Genomic DNA, 12,040 nt, shown 5'->3' on the forward strand with positions numbered 1-12,040 from the left:
GAGCTGTGAGGCTAGGGGTATGGCTGTCAGGAATGGGCTGAGCAGCAGGTTGGCAGACCCAGTTTCCGCAAGGCCGGTGGCAGGGGAGGAGCTTCCGTCAGGAGCGAGGCTGGGCGGGACTCACCTTGGCGGCGTCTGACAGCTGCGCCAGCAGCAGCACGGACAGCGCCAGGCACGACAGGCTGAGCAAAGAGCCAAGCCGAAGAAGGCCTCCCCACAGGGTCGCCATCGCTGGGGGCCCGGCGGTCCCACAGCCCGGAGCCCCCGCGACTGGCTCCCGGTTCGGGCTCGGGCTCGGGCTCAGGCTCAGGCTCGCGACCCGGCTGGTGATCCTCCGCCCGCACTTCCGTCTGGACGCGAAGGCGTCACCGGGCGCGCCGGGTCAAATGCAAAAAGCAGCCGCCCCGGAAACGGTTCCCAGTGCGAAGGGCCGGGAGGCCGGAATACCGTGGTGCCCGCCCTGGCCTCCCCCAGGCCCCAGGGAAGGGGGCCTCTGGGGTGGCAACCTGGGCCCAGTAGGGATTTGCAGCTCTTGGATATCTTCCCCGGGCGCAGAAGCTGCCGGGCTTACGGAGTCGCCATTGCGCTGGCAAGTCCTCCCGCCCACGAAGACCCCAGCAAACTCCAAGTGTCACACAGGGCCCTTCGGCGGCCCGTGCGGGCCGGAGCTGTGTGCGCAAAGGCAGGGCGGGTGCTGAGCGTGGAAACGGGGCTGGAACTGGCCGAGCCATGCTTTTCCGGGGTGCCCATTCCCAGGCAAAGGGTTGAGGGTGGTCTCTGCACCTTAGGTACTAACCTGCCGCCCATACGCTTCCTGGCCACAGCACCCCGTCGGCTTTCTAAGTCTGTGAGTGGCCCTCGTGGGCGTGGCCTCCCTGTGGAGCTCCCGGTGTGCCTCCCGTTGGTCCAGCCTGCAGCTAGGAAGTGGGTCACAGCGGCGGGCCTGGGCTGGGCCGGGGCAGGCTCTGGGAGATGTGGAATTGGCGACACAACTGCCCCAGCAGTATCCTCCGCCTAGAACTCCAAGAGGTGGCGAATTGGGGTGCCACGGCCCGGTAAGGCAGTGCTTGTTCACGGCTGCCGACTGGTCTCCCCAAGGCTGTCATTCTCAGCGAGTACTTTAGCAGTACCTGAGATCGCACATTCTCCCATTGAAATATTTTTGTTAGTGGAGACAAGGGAGATAGTGGCAAGGATGCAGGGATCATCACAGCCACTAGGGATTTGTTGAATGACCTTGGGTAAATCACTTCCCTTCTCTGGGCCTGTAGTTCTTGGCTCAATATGAGAAAATGGATTTAAAATTATGCTCCATGTAATACCCCTGTTTTTACCTCTAAACAGATTTTTAAAGATGGTCTTTTCCTAATTTGTGGAAATGTTTTAACAGAATGCTCTCAATATTTTTCGCCCATGTGATTCTTAGATTCATGTGAATCTAACACAAGAAGGTGTTTGATACTGTTCCCAACAGGAACCAGAGCGGCAGGGCTAGATGTCCTCTCACCAGACTGCCCTGTGAAGGTGCTGTCACTTTTGATGAATTATCAAGACTTTGTAGTGGGTGTTTTACTGGCCGAAGGACAAACTGGAGACTCCCTGGGTCGAATGTGTTGGTGGGGCACTGAATCTGATTGCTGAAAGGTGATTCAGCTGCAAATTAGGCATCAGTTTAGGGTTGTCTAGGCTTGGCATCTAAAGGGAGTGCCTGCTGTAGCTGAAACCTCATAGGTCTTCTCTTTCGATTTGTTTTCAAGGCCTTGGGGGTATAGAGGCTTAGAGAAAATACATAGTTGTGCCTCAGACTGATGGGCCTCATCTGTTTAATGGAGAAACACCAACCACACTCAGTCTGGGCAGCATTTTAGAGCTCCGTGGTATAACCACTATCTAGCTACATGAGCATTTGAAATGTGGCTAGACTGAATTGAAATGTGCTGTATAAAATACACACTTAATTTCAAAGACAGTATTTTTAAAATGTAAAATGTTTCAAAAATTTAAAAATATGGTTTAAATATTTTAGATATATTGGGTTAAATAAAATATATTAGTAAATACTTCACTTGTTTTTTGACCTCTTAAATGTGGCTACTAGAAAATGTTATAATGCTGTTAGGAAGTGCTGTTCTAGAACACAGAATGTACCTGCTGTGACTGGAGTGTGACTATGAGATAGTTGCCTGACTGGAGACAATGAAGGCTCAGGCCAAGGTAAGCAGAGGGCTGACAGGGAAGAACTGGCACAACTAGAGCCGAATGTTTGGGGGAGGTATGTGTCTGCCAAAAAATGAATATAATTTCAGATGACTCAATAGAAGTGGTTGTTCTGCCCTGCTCATATCTAGATAACTCTTACTTTTCCTTTAGGTCAGGGGTCTTCTAAGCCAGAAAACCTTCCCTGACTTAAGTGCACTCCCTTCTATGTTTGCACAAATCTCTTTAACTTTACCTCATTATAGTAAAATTATGTTTTCACATTTTGCCTTTATACTCAAACCTCCACCAAAATATTGTGAGCTCTCTGAGGGTAAGGACTTTGTCTTATTATCGTTATACCTGGAGACAGATTAAAACAATACAATGTTTGTGGGGACCAGGGAAAAGGGGAATGGGAGAGGCTCCTCTGGTTAGTCTAAAAGAAAAGTATCAGGCACCTACTTGAGTCCTTATTTGATTTCTTTCTGACCATGAGAGGGGTTGCTGAGATGTCCAAAGATGTGCAAATGGCGGGATCTGGCGCACCATAGTAGGCAGGGGAGTGAAGATATCTGACCTCCGGTCTTCCTAGACCTTCAGGTCACACGGGAGTTGTTCTGTTTATAGACAGCACTGGCCTTAGTACCCTTCTTCCTCTATTTTCCTTGCTTCCTTATAACTAGGTTTCTCTACTCCCTTCCTCAAAAAGAGTGACGTAGGTCCAGGTGTACCCTCCCACCTGGCCTGGGTCTTCTCACTTCTTTGTAAGGCCTGAAAAATTCCCTGGTGGGGGATGGTTAGAAAAGGAAGAGGAACCTTCTTTGTAAGTGTGGAAGTCAGAAGGGGAGGGAGCAAAGTGACAATTTATGTATCTGGGACAAATATATCTTGGACCCAGGTTTTGCCATCTGTCCGCATCCCCCCATGCCCTTTCCCCTCCAGTGATCAAATAGCTCTCTGGATGCCCCTTAATTCTTTCACCCCATCCATTCTGATCTACCCAGCACTTGCCCAGGCAACACCAGTCCAGGAGAACAAATGGAGTTATGCACAGCATTGGTGATTTCCTGGTATTGTGCCTCCAGTGGTTATGGCTGGAGACACACACATCCTTCCAGTTATTTCTGAGCATACCCTGGAAATGTCTTATGAGCCCTCTTCTTCATTGTGTGCACCTGCTAGGATGCTCCCTCCTACTCAGCCCTGTTTAGTGGGATTTTTCAGCCTACTGTAAAGCCTACTGCTGCCTGTAAAGCCACCTAAGTGCATCACTTGCTGGTGTTCACCATGGTAACAACAATGTATGGGGACAGAATATGTTTCTAGAGCTACTGGTGCCACCACTTCTGACAAGTTACTGGGGTCCCTGAAATAAAACACCACAATGCAGGTGAGTACCAAAGTGGGGAGAATTTTTAGTTCCTTTTAGAGGTGCTAAATCAGTATTGCTGATTTCCCAGTATCTTAGAATACTTAATGAAAACAGGTCAGGTGCAGTGGCTCACGCCTGTAATCCCAGCACTTTGGGAGGCCGAGGCAGGTGGATCACTTGAGGTCCAGAGTTCAAGAACAGTCTGGCCAACAAGGTGAAACCCCATCTCTACTAAAAATACAAAAATTAGCGGGGCGTGGTGGTGGGAACCTGTAATCCCAGCTATTCAGGAGGCTGAGGCATGAGAATCACTTGAACCCAGGAGGCGGAGGTTGTAGTGAGTCGAGATCACACCATTGCACTCCAGCCTGGGCATGTGGTGGCTCATACCTGTAATCCCAGCACTTTGGGAGGCCGAGACAGGCAGATCACTTGAGGTCAGGAGTTTGAGACTAGAGGTCAGGAGTTTGAGACTAGCCTGGCCAACATGGTGAAACCCCGTCTCTACTAAAAATACAAAAAGTTAGCCAGGCCTGGTGGCGGGCGCCTGTAATCCCAGCTACTCAGGAGGCTGAGGCATAAGAATCCTTGAACCCCAGGAGGCAGAGGTTGCAGTGAGCTGAGATTGCACCATTGCACTGCAGCCTGGGCAACAATAGCGAAACTCTAGTCTCCAAAAAAAAGAGAATACTTAATGAAAACAGTCCCTCCTAAGATTTTCAAATAAATGAAATACCACATTAATCATATTGTTTTATTATTACATTAAAAATCAAATAGTATCACTAGGTTTATAATGAAAAACAGCAAACCCTGTCCCAGCCCTCTACACTCTCAGTTTCTACTCCCTAGATATAATCTCTTCTTCCAGCTACCTCTTCTGGTATTTATCTCCGTATTTCTAAATAGCACGCTTATACTACTAGTTCTTAATTTTTCAGTTTGGGCCATTATTTTACTTTTTGTTATAGGAAATACAGTATGTATTTATACTTTGAAGACTGCTAATACACACATGTACTTCTCCATCTTCCATCCTTCTGTTTATATCACCCTATATGGGTAGAGTACTATTCATTATACTATTATAAAGGTACATAATTGATCCAGTTAGCATAATATATTTCCTTTCTTTTGATTGATGTTAACTGTTGTCTCTTTCTCCATGCAGCCTTGTTAAGTACCTAGCATTCAAGTGTCTATAATCAATTTATTCCAAACTCTCCTCTCAAAACATTGAAACACATCAAGTAGTCTATCAGTTTATTTTTTAAATTGGAGACAACTCTCTAGGAGCCCATCATCCTCCTTCACTGCAGACTAGTTTTTCTCTAAGCCTACTGCGCAGCTTTTGTACTGAAATAATTTTATCCCTTCTTCTGTTTTCCACTTCTTTTTGTTTTTCTGAAAGATTTCCACCTTCCAGCTTTTCTGCTGAATTTTAAAATTTGTTATGTTTTAAATTTACCAGAGCACTTTCTTGTCAACCTCTCTTTTAATTAAAAACATTTTTTATTTTTGTAATTTAAAGTTTTATTGTAAATTGACAAGTACAAATTAGATATATTTATGGGGTACAAAGTGATGTTATGTATATACAATGTGGAAAGATTAAATCAAGCTAATTAACATATCCATCACCTCAAATACTTCTTTGTGGTGAGAATACTTGACATTTACCTTCAGCAATTTTGAAATATACAATACTCAAAAAATGTATTCCTTTTATCTAACTGAAACTTTGCACTCTGACCAACATCTCCTTGTTTCCCCTACCACCTACTCCTACCACCCCTTCCCCCTACTCTCTGGTAACCATCATTCTACTCTGATTCTATGAGTTTTAGATTCTACATTGGGAATCATGTGACTTTGTCTTTCTGTGCCAGGCTTATTCCATTTAGCATAATGTCCTCCAGGGAAGCACTTTCTTGTCCACCCCCTTCCCCTTTTTAAATAGCAGTCTGTTCCATTTGGTGGATGTGGTATCTTATTACTCTAAGAATATTTCTAATGTTTTGTTTCTTGAATTGTCTGTGTTGAATTTTTAAGACTTTGTTTCTGTTTTGTGTTGGAAGCTTTTCTTAAATATCTGGAGATCCTTGGCCATCCATTTGTATGTAAGAGTGGGGCACTAGAAAGCCAATAGAAAGTTCTGTGTACACTGGCCAGTAAGGTGGCTCACACCTGTAACTCCAGTACTTTGGGAGGCCGAGGCGGGCAGATCACTTGAGGCCAGTTCAAGACCAGCCTTGCCAACATGGTGAAACCCCATCTGTACTAAAAATACAAAAATTAGCCGGGCATGGTGGCACGTACCTGTAATCCCGGCTACTTGGAAGGCTGAGGCATGAGAATTGCTTGAACCCAGGAGGTTGAGGTTGCAGTGAGCTGAGATGATGCCACTGCGCTCCAGCCTGGGCGACAGACCAAGACTCTGTCTCAAAAAAAAGGAAATTCTGTGTACATACTCAGGACTTGTAATTAGTAGGACATACTGAGTATTTTTCAAACTTCTGGTCGCAAACCCATTAGTAGTTTGTGAAATCAATATAATCAGTTTTATTTCCCCCAAATGACAGAACAGAATGGAAAACACCACCTCAGAATACATCATACATAGAAAGGGAATTATTTTATGAAACTTTGGTTTCTTACACACACATGTCATATATACATATTATGTACTGGTTTGGTCCCATAAAATGGGAGGTTTTTTTTTGTTGTTTTGGTTTTTTTTTATTGTGGGTGTTTCTTCAAAGAAATTTGAAAAAGTACAACTTAGGATAATCAAGGAGATCTACAACTGTCAGGACAGGTAGGTCTTTTCTCTTAGAGAGGTTAAGTTCTGTCCGGGCACGGTGGCTCATGCCTGTAATCCCAGCACTTTGGGAGGCTGAGGCGGGCAGATCACGAGGTCAGGAGATTGAGACCATCCTGGCTAACACGGTGAAATCCTGTCTCTGCTAAGAATACAAAAAATTAGCCGGGCATGGTGGCACACGCCTGTAATCCCAGCTACTCGGGAGGCTGAGGCAGGAGAATCATTTGAACTCAGGAGGCGGAGGTTGCAGTGAGCCGAGATCGCACCACTGCACTCCAGCCTGGGCGACAGAGCAAGACTCCATCTCAAAAAAAAAAAAAAAAAAAAAAAAAAAAACAGAAAGGAGGTAAGTTTTCCTGGAGTAAAATTCTCTAAACTTTTGCCTGCCTGCTAGTCTGATAGACAGTGCTCATTCATTCAGGTATTTGTTGAGGACTTACAAACACTGTTCCAGGTTCTGGATATACATCAGACAAAACTGTCTCCTGGGACTAGATTCCAGGGATGGAGATAAACAGTAAGTTATATAGTATTTAGGTCTTGTGTTAGGTAACACAGCAACGGAAGGGAAAGCTGAACATATATATATATAGATGCTGGTAAGAGGGTGGATGTGGTAGATGAATGAAATGGAAAACAAGGTCATCATCTGACAGTGAAAATGGGGAAGGAAGGGTTGGAAGAAAAGAGAAAGTGTGAAATAATTTAGGACACAGCACAGCAAACTATAGACTGTGGCCAAATCCAATTTTAGTGCAGTCCACAAGCTAAGAATACTTTTTTACTTTTAAACGGTTGGGAAAAAAATTTAAGATGCTATTACATCATGGCATGTAAAAAATAAATGCAACACAAATTTCATTTATTTACATATTGCCTCTGGCTACTTTCATGCTACAGTGGCAAAGTTGAATAATTGCAAAAGAGACTATGACCTGCTATGCCAAAAATACTTATCTGGCCCTTTACAGAAAAAGTTGGCTGACTCCTGATCTAGGAAGATGGGAAGGTATATAGAGTAGGGAAATATGATTATCAGGTAGCATTAAGGCCTGAAGGTTATGGACATGAATTTAAAGTAAGACTAGTCAGCATAGTTGCTGCACAGAAGTAGGTACAAAGGCAAAGAGCTGGCTTTAAAGTTGTGATTTTGCAAAGTGAGTGTGACAAAAAGGGGTAAACTAAGTTAAAAGTACATGCAAGTTACATGATTATAATGGTTGATCCTGGGATTTAAGTTGATTATGACAGGAAGAGAAGGAACTTGGAGATTAGGGACAATGAAAAGGTGGTAGGGAGTGTTGGAGTTAAGTTACTAGATGTCTGGAAGATAGACGGTGGTCAGACAATGAGATAGATCATGGAGGGGTTACAGTTTTTGATAATAATGAGATCTAAGGTATGACTGAGAGTGAATGGATGAGAATAGTAGAGAACAAGGTCAGTGGAAAACTATTCAAAGAACCTATAGTCAGGGTGTTGAGACAATTATCCCTGTATGTGATTAAAAATCGCCCAGAGTTAAATCAGGAGTAGTGCTGCGGGAAATGAAATGAGCAATGAACTAAACTTACTGAGAAATGAGAGGGGATGACCCAGGGTTTGTAGATTTTGTAGATGATAGCAATGAAGAGATATTATTTGATTGTATGCAACTCAAAGCTGAGAGTTTTAAGGGAAGATAGGAGACATGTCTGGAAGCAGTAATGAGGAACAAGAACATCATCTACCCCATCTCCAGGACCAGTAATAGGAGGACTGTGGGTGAAAAAAATCACCTTGAGAGGGCTGCAGTGAAAGCAGTATCCTAAGATAACAGCCAAGTTTCAGACTGCTGGGATCCAAGCCAGGGAAAGGTTTCTTACTCTTCAGAATGCTGAGCTTTAGGCTGGGCACAGTGGCTCACACCTGTAATCCCAGCACTCTGGGAGGCCAAGGTGGGCAGATCATTTGAGCCCAGGAGTTCAAGACCAGCCCAGGCAACATGGTGAAATCCCATCTCTACACAAAATACAAAAATTACCCAGGTTTGGTGGCGCATGCCTGTAGTCCCAGCTACTCAAGAGGTTGAGGTGGAGAATCACTTGAGCCCAGGAGGTTGAGGCAGCAGTGAGCCATGATCACGCCACTGTACTCCAGCCTGGGCAACAGAGTGAGACCCTGTCTCAAAAAAACAAACAGAATGCTGAGCTTTAAATCCCTAAATTCAGTAGGATGTCTCCCCTCAGCTCCCAGTTGTTCTTGGTGGCTCCAACTAGTTCATCTTCCCCAGGAGATAATGAATGAATGAATGAATGAGTTTATAAGGGGTGAGGATCTCAGGACAAACTTACTTTATAATCTTTCAAGTAATCATCTTGTTTTTAGCCCTCCACCTACTCCCTCTTGCTTTCCAGATAACTGATGCCTCCAATTCCTAAGCCTTTCTGGGGTTCTATGGCACAAACATGCTTGCTTATTGCTAGTAACACTCCTCCATCCCCCGCCCCAGACTTCTGCTTTCCCTGGTCTACTCAGTTTGTTCCTTGTTTTTTGCTTTCCAGATTCAAAGATTTTGTTGACATTGCCTGGATGCTGCCATCTTTTCTCTCATATTCTTTGTCCTTACATCATTTAACATTCCTTTACTGTCATTTTAGTGGCATTTCACGAGGAAGCTGTGTTTCCAGTCCACCATTCTTTTTTGTTGTTTTTGAGACAGTCTTACTCTGTCACCCAGGCTGGAGTACAGTAGCATGACCTCAGCTCACTGCAACCTCTGCCTCCCAGGTTCAAGCGATCCTCCCACCTCAGCCTCCTGAGTAGCTGGGACCACAGGCATGCACCACTACAACCAGCTAATTTTTGTATTTGTAAGTAGAGATGCGGTTTCTTCATGTTGGCCAGGCTGGTCTTAAATTCCTGGCCCCAAGTGATCCACCCTCCTTGGCCTCCCAAAGTGCTGGGATTACAGGCATGAGCCACTGCACCGGGCCAATCCACTGTTTAAAAAGTTGTCAACAAGAGTTTAGTTAAGGGGTCAGACATGTCTGACTGGTTGACTTTTCCCAGAATGCTGCTTAGTCCCTCAAAATTCCTGATGGGTCCACTCACCAGGCTTCTGATATACACAGACAAATCTGAATCCCAGTGGTGGAAACAACCTAGGCTGATTCTGAGTTTTCCACTGCATTTCTTCTTCTAATTGTCATTCTTTTCCATTCCTGTCCTTTCTCTCATCCCTTACCTGCTGATAATGAATCTTATCGTTTCTAAAATTCCACTCTCCTGGGGGCATCCACAGCTGGATCCTCTTCTTCACTGCCATTCCTCAGGCCTTAGAACAGGTCCCCTTCATACACCCTTGTGCTCCAACTGGTATTTAGGAAACCTGTTCACTTCAATATAGTTTCAGGCCAGGCTCACACCTATAATCCTAGCACCTTGGGAAGTTGAGGCCGGTGGATCACTTGAGGTCAGGACTTTGAGACCATCCTGGCCAACATAGTGAAATCCTGTCTCTACTAAAAATACAAAATAATAATAATAAATAAATATATATATATATATATATATATATATTAGCTAGGCATGGTGGCATGTGCCTGTAGTCCCAGCTGCTCAGGAGACTGAGGCACGAGCATCACTTGAACCCAGGAGGCAAAGGTCACAGTGAGCCGAGATCGTGCCACTGCACTTCAGCTTGGGCGACAGAGCAAGACTCCATCTCCAAAATATATCTGATCTATATATAGATCTATATATAGGTATATATAGATCTCTTATGAGAAACTCTTATGAGCTCAGTTTCTGCAGGACTGGGTAATTGCCTCCTCATTATGGTCAGCTCCAGCATCATTCAGATTCTCTATCCTTACCCATTTTCAGAACAAGCAGGATGAAAATCACTTATCACCATAGCACCCACCCTCAAGCACAAGGCTCTCTGATGTTTTCAAGGAGTCCAGCATTTCATAACAGAACCTCCTGATTAGTTTGCTAACTGATGAAAGCAGAGTTAAATTCCTGTTATGCAGGCTTAGAGTACAGGAGATTCTATGTCCCCATTTCCTCTGCCCCCCAGTCTATCCCTTGGCAAACACAAGTACCTCTACTAGAATAACCATACTCCCTCTTCCCAACCCACTTCTCTTGTTTAAGGGAACTGGCAGTGTTTGTGTATGTCAACAGCATCAGAGTATCTGGGTTCCCTGGAGAGTTAGATTTTCTGTATTAATTACAAATTGGGGGATTACTCTGACTCCAGTAAAAGCAATACCAGGATTGAAGTCCCCTCTCGGATTATTATGGTGGCTGGGATTTGCTGGAAGAAGCTTAGGTACAGAAAAGAATGTAAGAAAGGTGCTAGAAGGAAAGAATAAGGCCTATAGCATGAGGCTGCCAGAACCTTTGGACGAGTCACTATCTAAAAGCAGGTAAAGACCCAGCTTTTTGTCCATTCTAGTCAGGCACCTGGTGGCGTCTTTCAGAACATACTGGCCCGGCGGTGGCTTAGGCCTGTAATCTCAGCACTCTGGGAGGCCGAGGCAGGAGGATCACTTGAGGTAAGGAGTTCGAGACCAGCCTGGCCAACGTGGTGAAACCCCGTCTCTACAAAAAATACAAAAATTAGCCAGGTGTGGTGGCGGGCACATGTAGTCCCAGCTACTTGGGAGGCCGAGGCAGGATAATCGCTTCAACCCAGGAGTTGGTGGTTGCAGTGAGCTGAGGTTGCACCACTGCACTCCAGTCTGGGTAGCAAAGCGAGAACCCATCTCAAAAAAAAGAAAAAAAATGAAAAATAAAGAACATACCACAACCCTTTAATAAAAAGGTCTCTGAGAAAACAGCTATCACAATGTCCATGTACTTGACACCATGTGAGAAACAGCCTCCAGTAAGTCATTGGCCAGACAGGTGAGTATGAAATAGGATAACACTGTATTATATATAGCTCAGGATGCACTGATAATAGAAGTTTGAAGCACCAGCTGACAGAAGAGTCTAAGCGATAACACACAGACTAGTTTGTCTCTGCTTCTTGAGAAGAGCAGCCTGCAACCCTCAAACAAGCTCATAATGCATGAGTCAACAAGAAGCTATATTTGATTCACAAGGCCACTTTAATAAAGATGCCCTAGAATCAAAAAGTTGGCATGAGAAATTATGCCCAGGCTGGGGTACAGTGGTGTGATCATAGCTCACTGCAGCCTCTGAACTCCTGGGCTCAAGGGATTCCCCCTGCCTTAGCCTCTGGAGTTGCTGGGACTACAGGTGCGCACCATTGTGCCCAGCTAGTTTTTAATTTTTTTTGTAGAGGTAGGGTCTCATTATGTTTCCCAGGCTGGTCTCGAACTCCTGGCTTCAAGTGATCCTCCCACCTTGGAATCCCAAAGTGCTGGGATGTGCTCAGTATTAAATGTCATGAAGATACTGTTAAAATAATAATTGTGCTCAATAGTTGTGTCTTTATACTATTCTGAGCCTTAGGTTTCTTTTCTGTAAAACTAAACAATACTACCTTCTTTGCAGGAGATAGCATAGTCCCTGGTTTATAGTAAATGCTTTCCTCCAATTGAGTCAAGATATACCTCTCTGCTACCTCCATCTGTTAGAAATGCTTGCCTTCTGGTACCAGAAAAAAAAAAACACTTTCCACATGACAA

The 12,040-nt window shown here is 44.7% G+C and overlaps 1 protein-coding gene and 1 long non-coding RNA gene across 3 annotated transcripts in view; one reads left to right on the top strand and one right to left on the bottom strand.

Annotated features, from left to right (window-relative positions):
• Positions 1 to 1,019, bottom strand: part of TMEM9B (TMEM9 domain family member B) — a 17,614-nt gene extending 16,595 nt beyond the window's left edge. For both annotated transcript variants that reach the window (XM_010384840.2, XM_010384839.2), the window contains exon 1: positions 125 to 1,019. Coding sequence is in view for 1 of the 2 variants with exons in the window: in XM_010384839.2 (XP_010383141.1) it covers positions 125 to 229 (105 nt within the window). In the remaining variant the exon portion in view is untranslated. The remainder of the gene's footprint in view (positions 1 to 124) is intronic.
• On the top strand, positions 582 to 11,836 carry LOC104679313. Its single transcript, XR_750312.1, has 5 exons — positions 582 to 1,055; positions 1,475 to 1,616; positions 2,099 to 2,214; positions 3,382 to 3,589; positions 11,718 to 11,836. It is a non-coding gene; the product is annotated as an uncharacterized LOC104679313 (long non-coding RNA).
• The last annotated feature ends 204 nt before the right edge of the window (positions 11,837 to 12,040 follow it).

Source organism: Rhinopithecus roxellana, chromosome 15 (assembly GCF_007565055.1).
Source record: "Rhinopithecus roxellana isolate Shanxi Qingling chromosome 15, ASM756505v1, whole genome shotgun sequence".
Taxonomy (NCBI): domain Eukaryota; kingdom Metazoa; phylum Chordata; class Mammalia; order Primates; family Cercopithecidae; genus Rhinopithecus; species Rhinopithecus roxellana.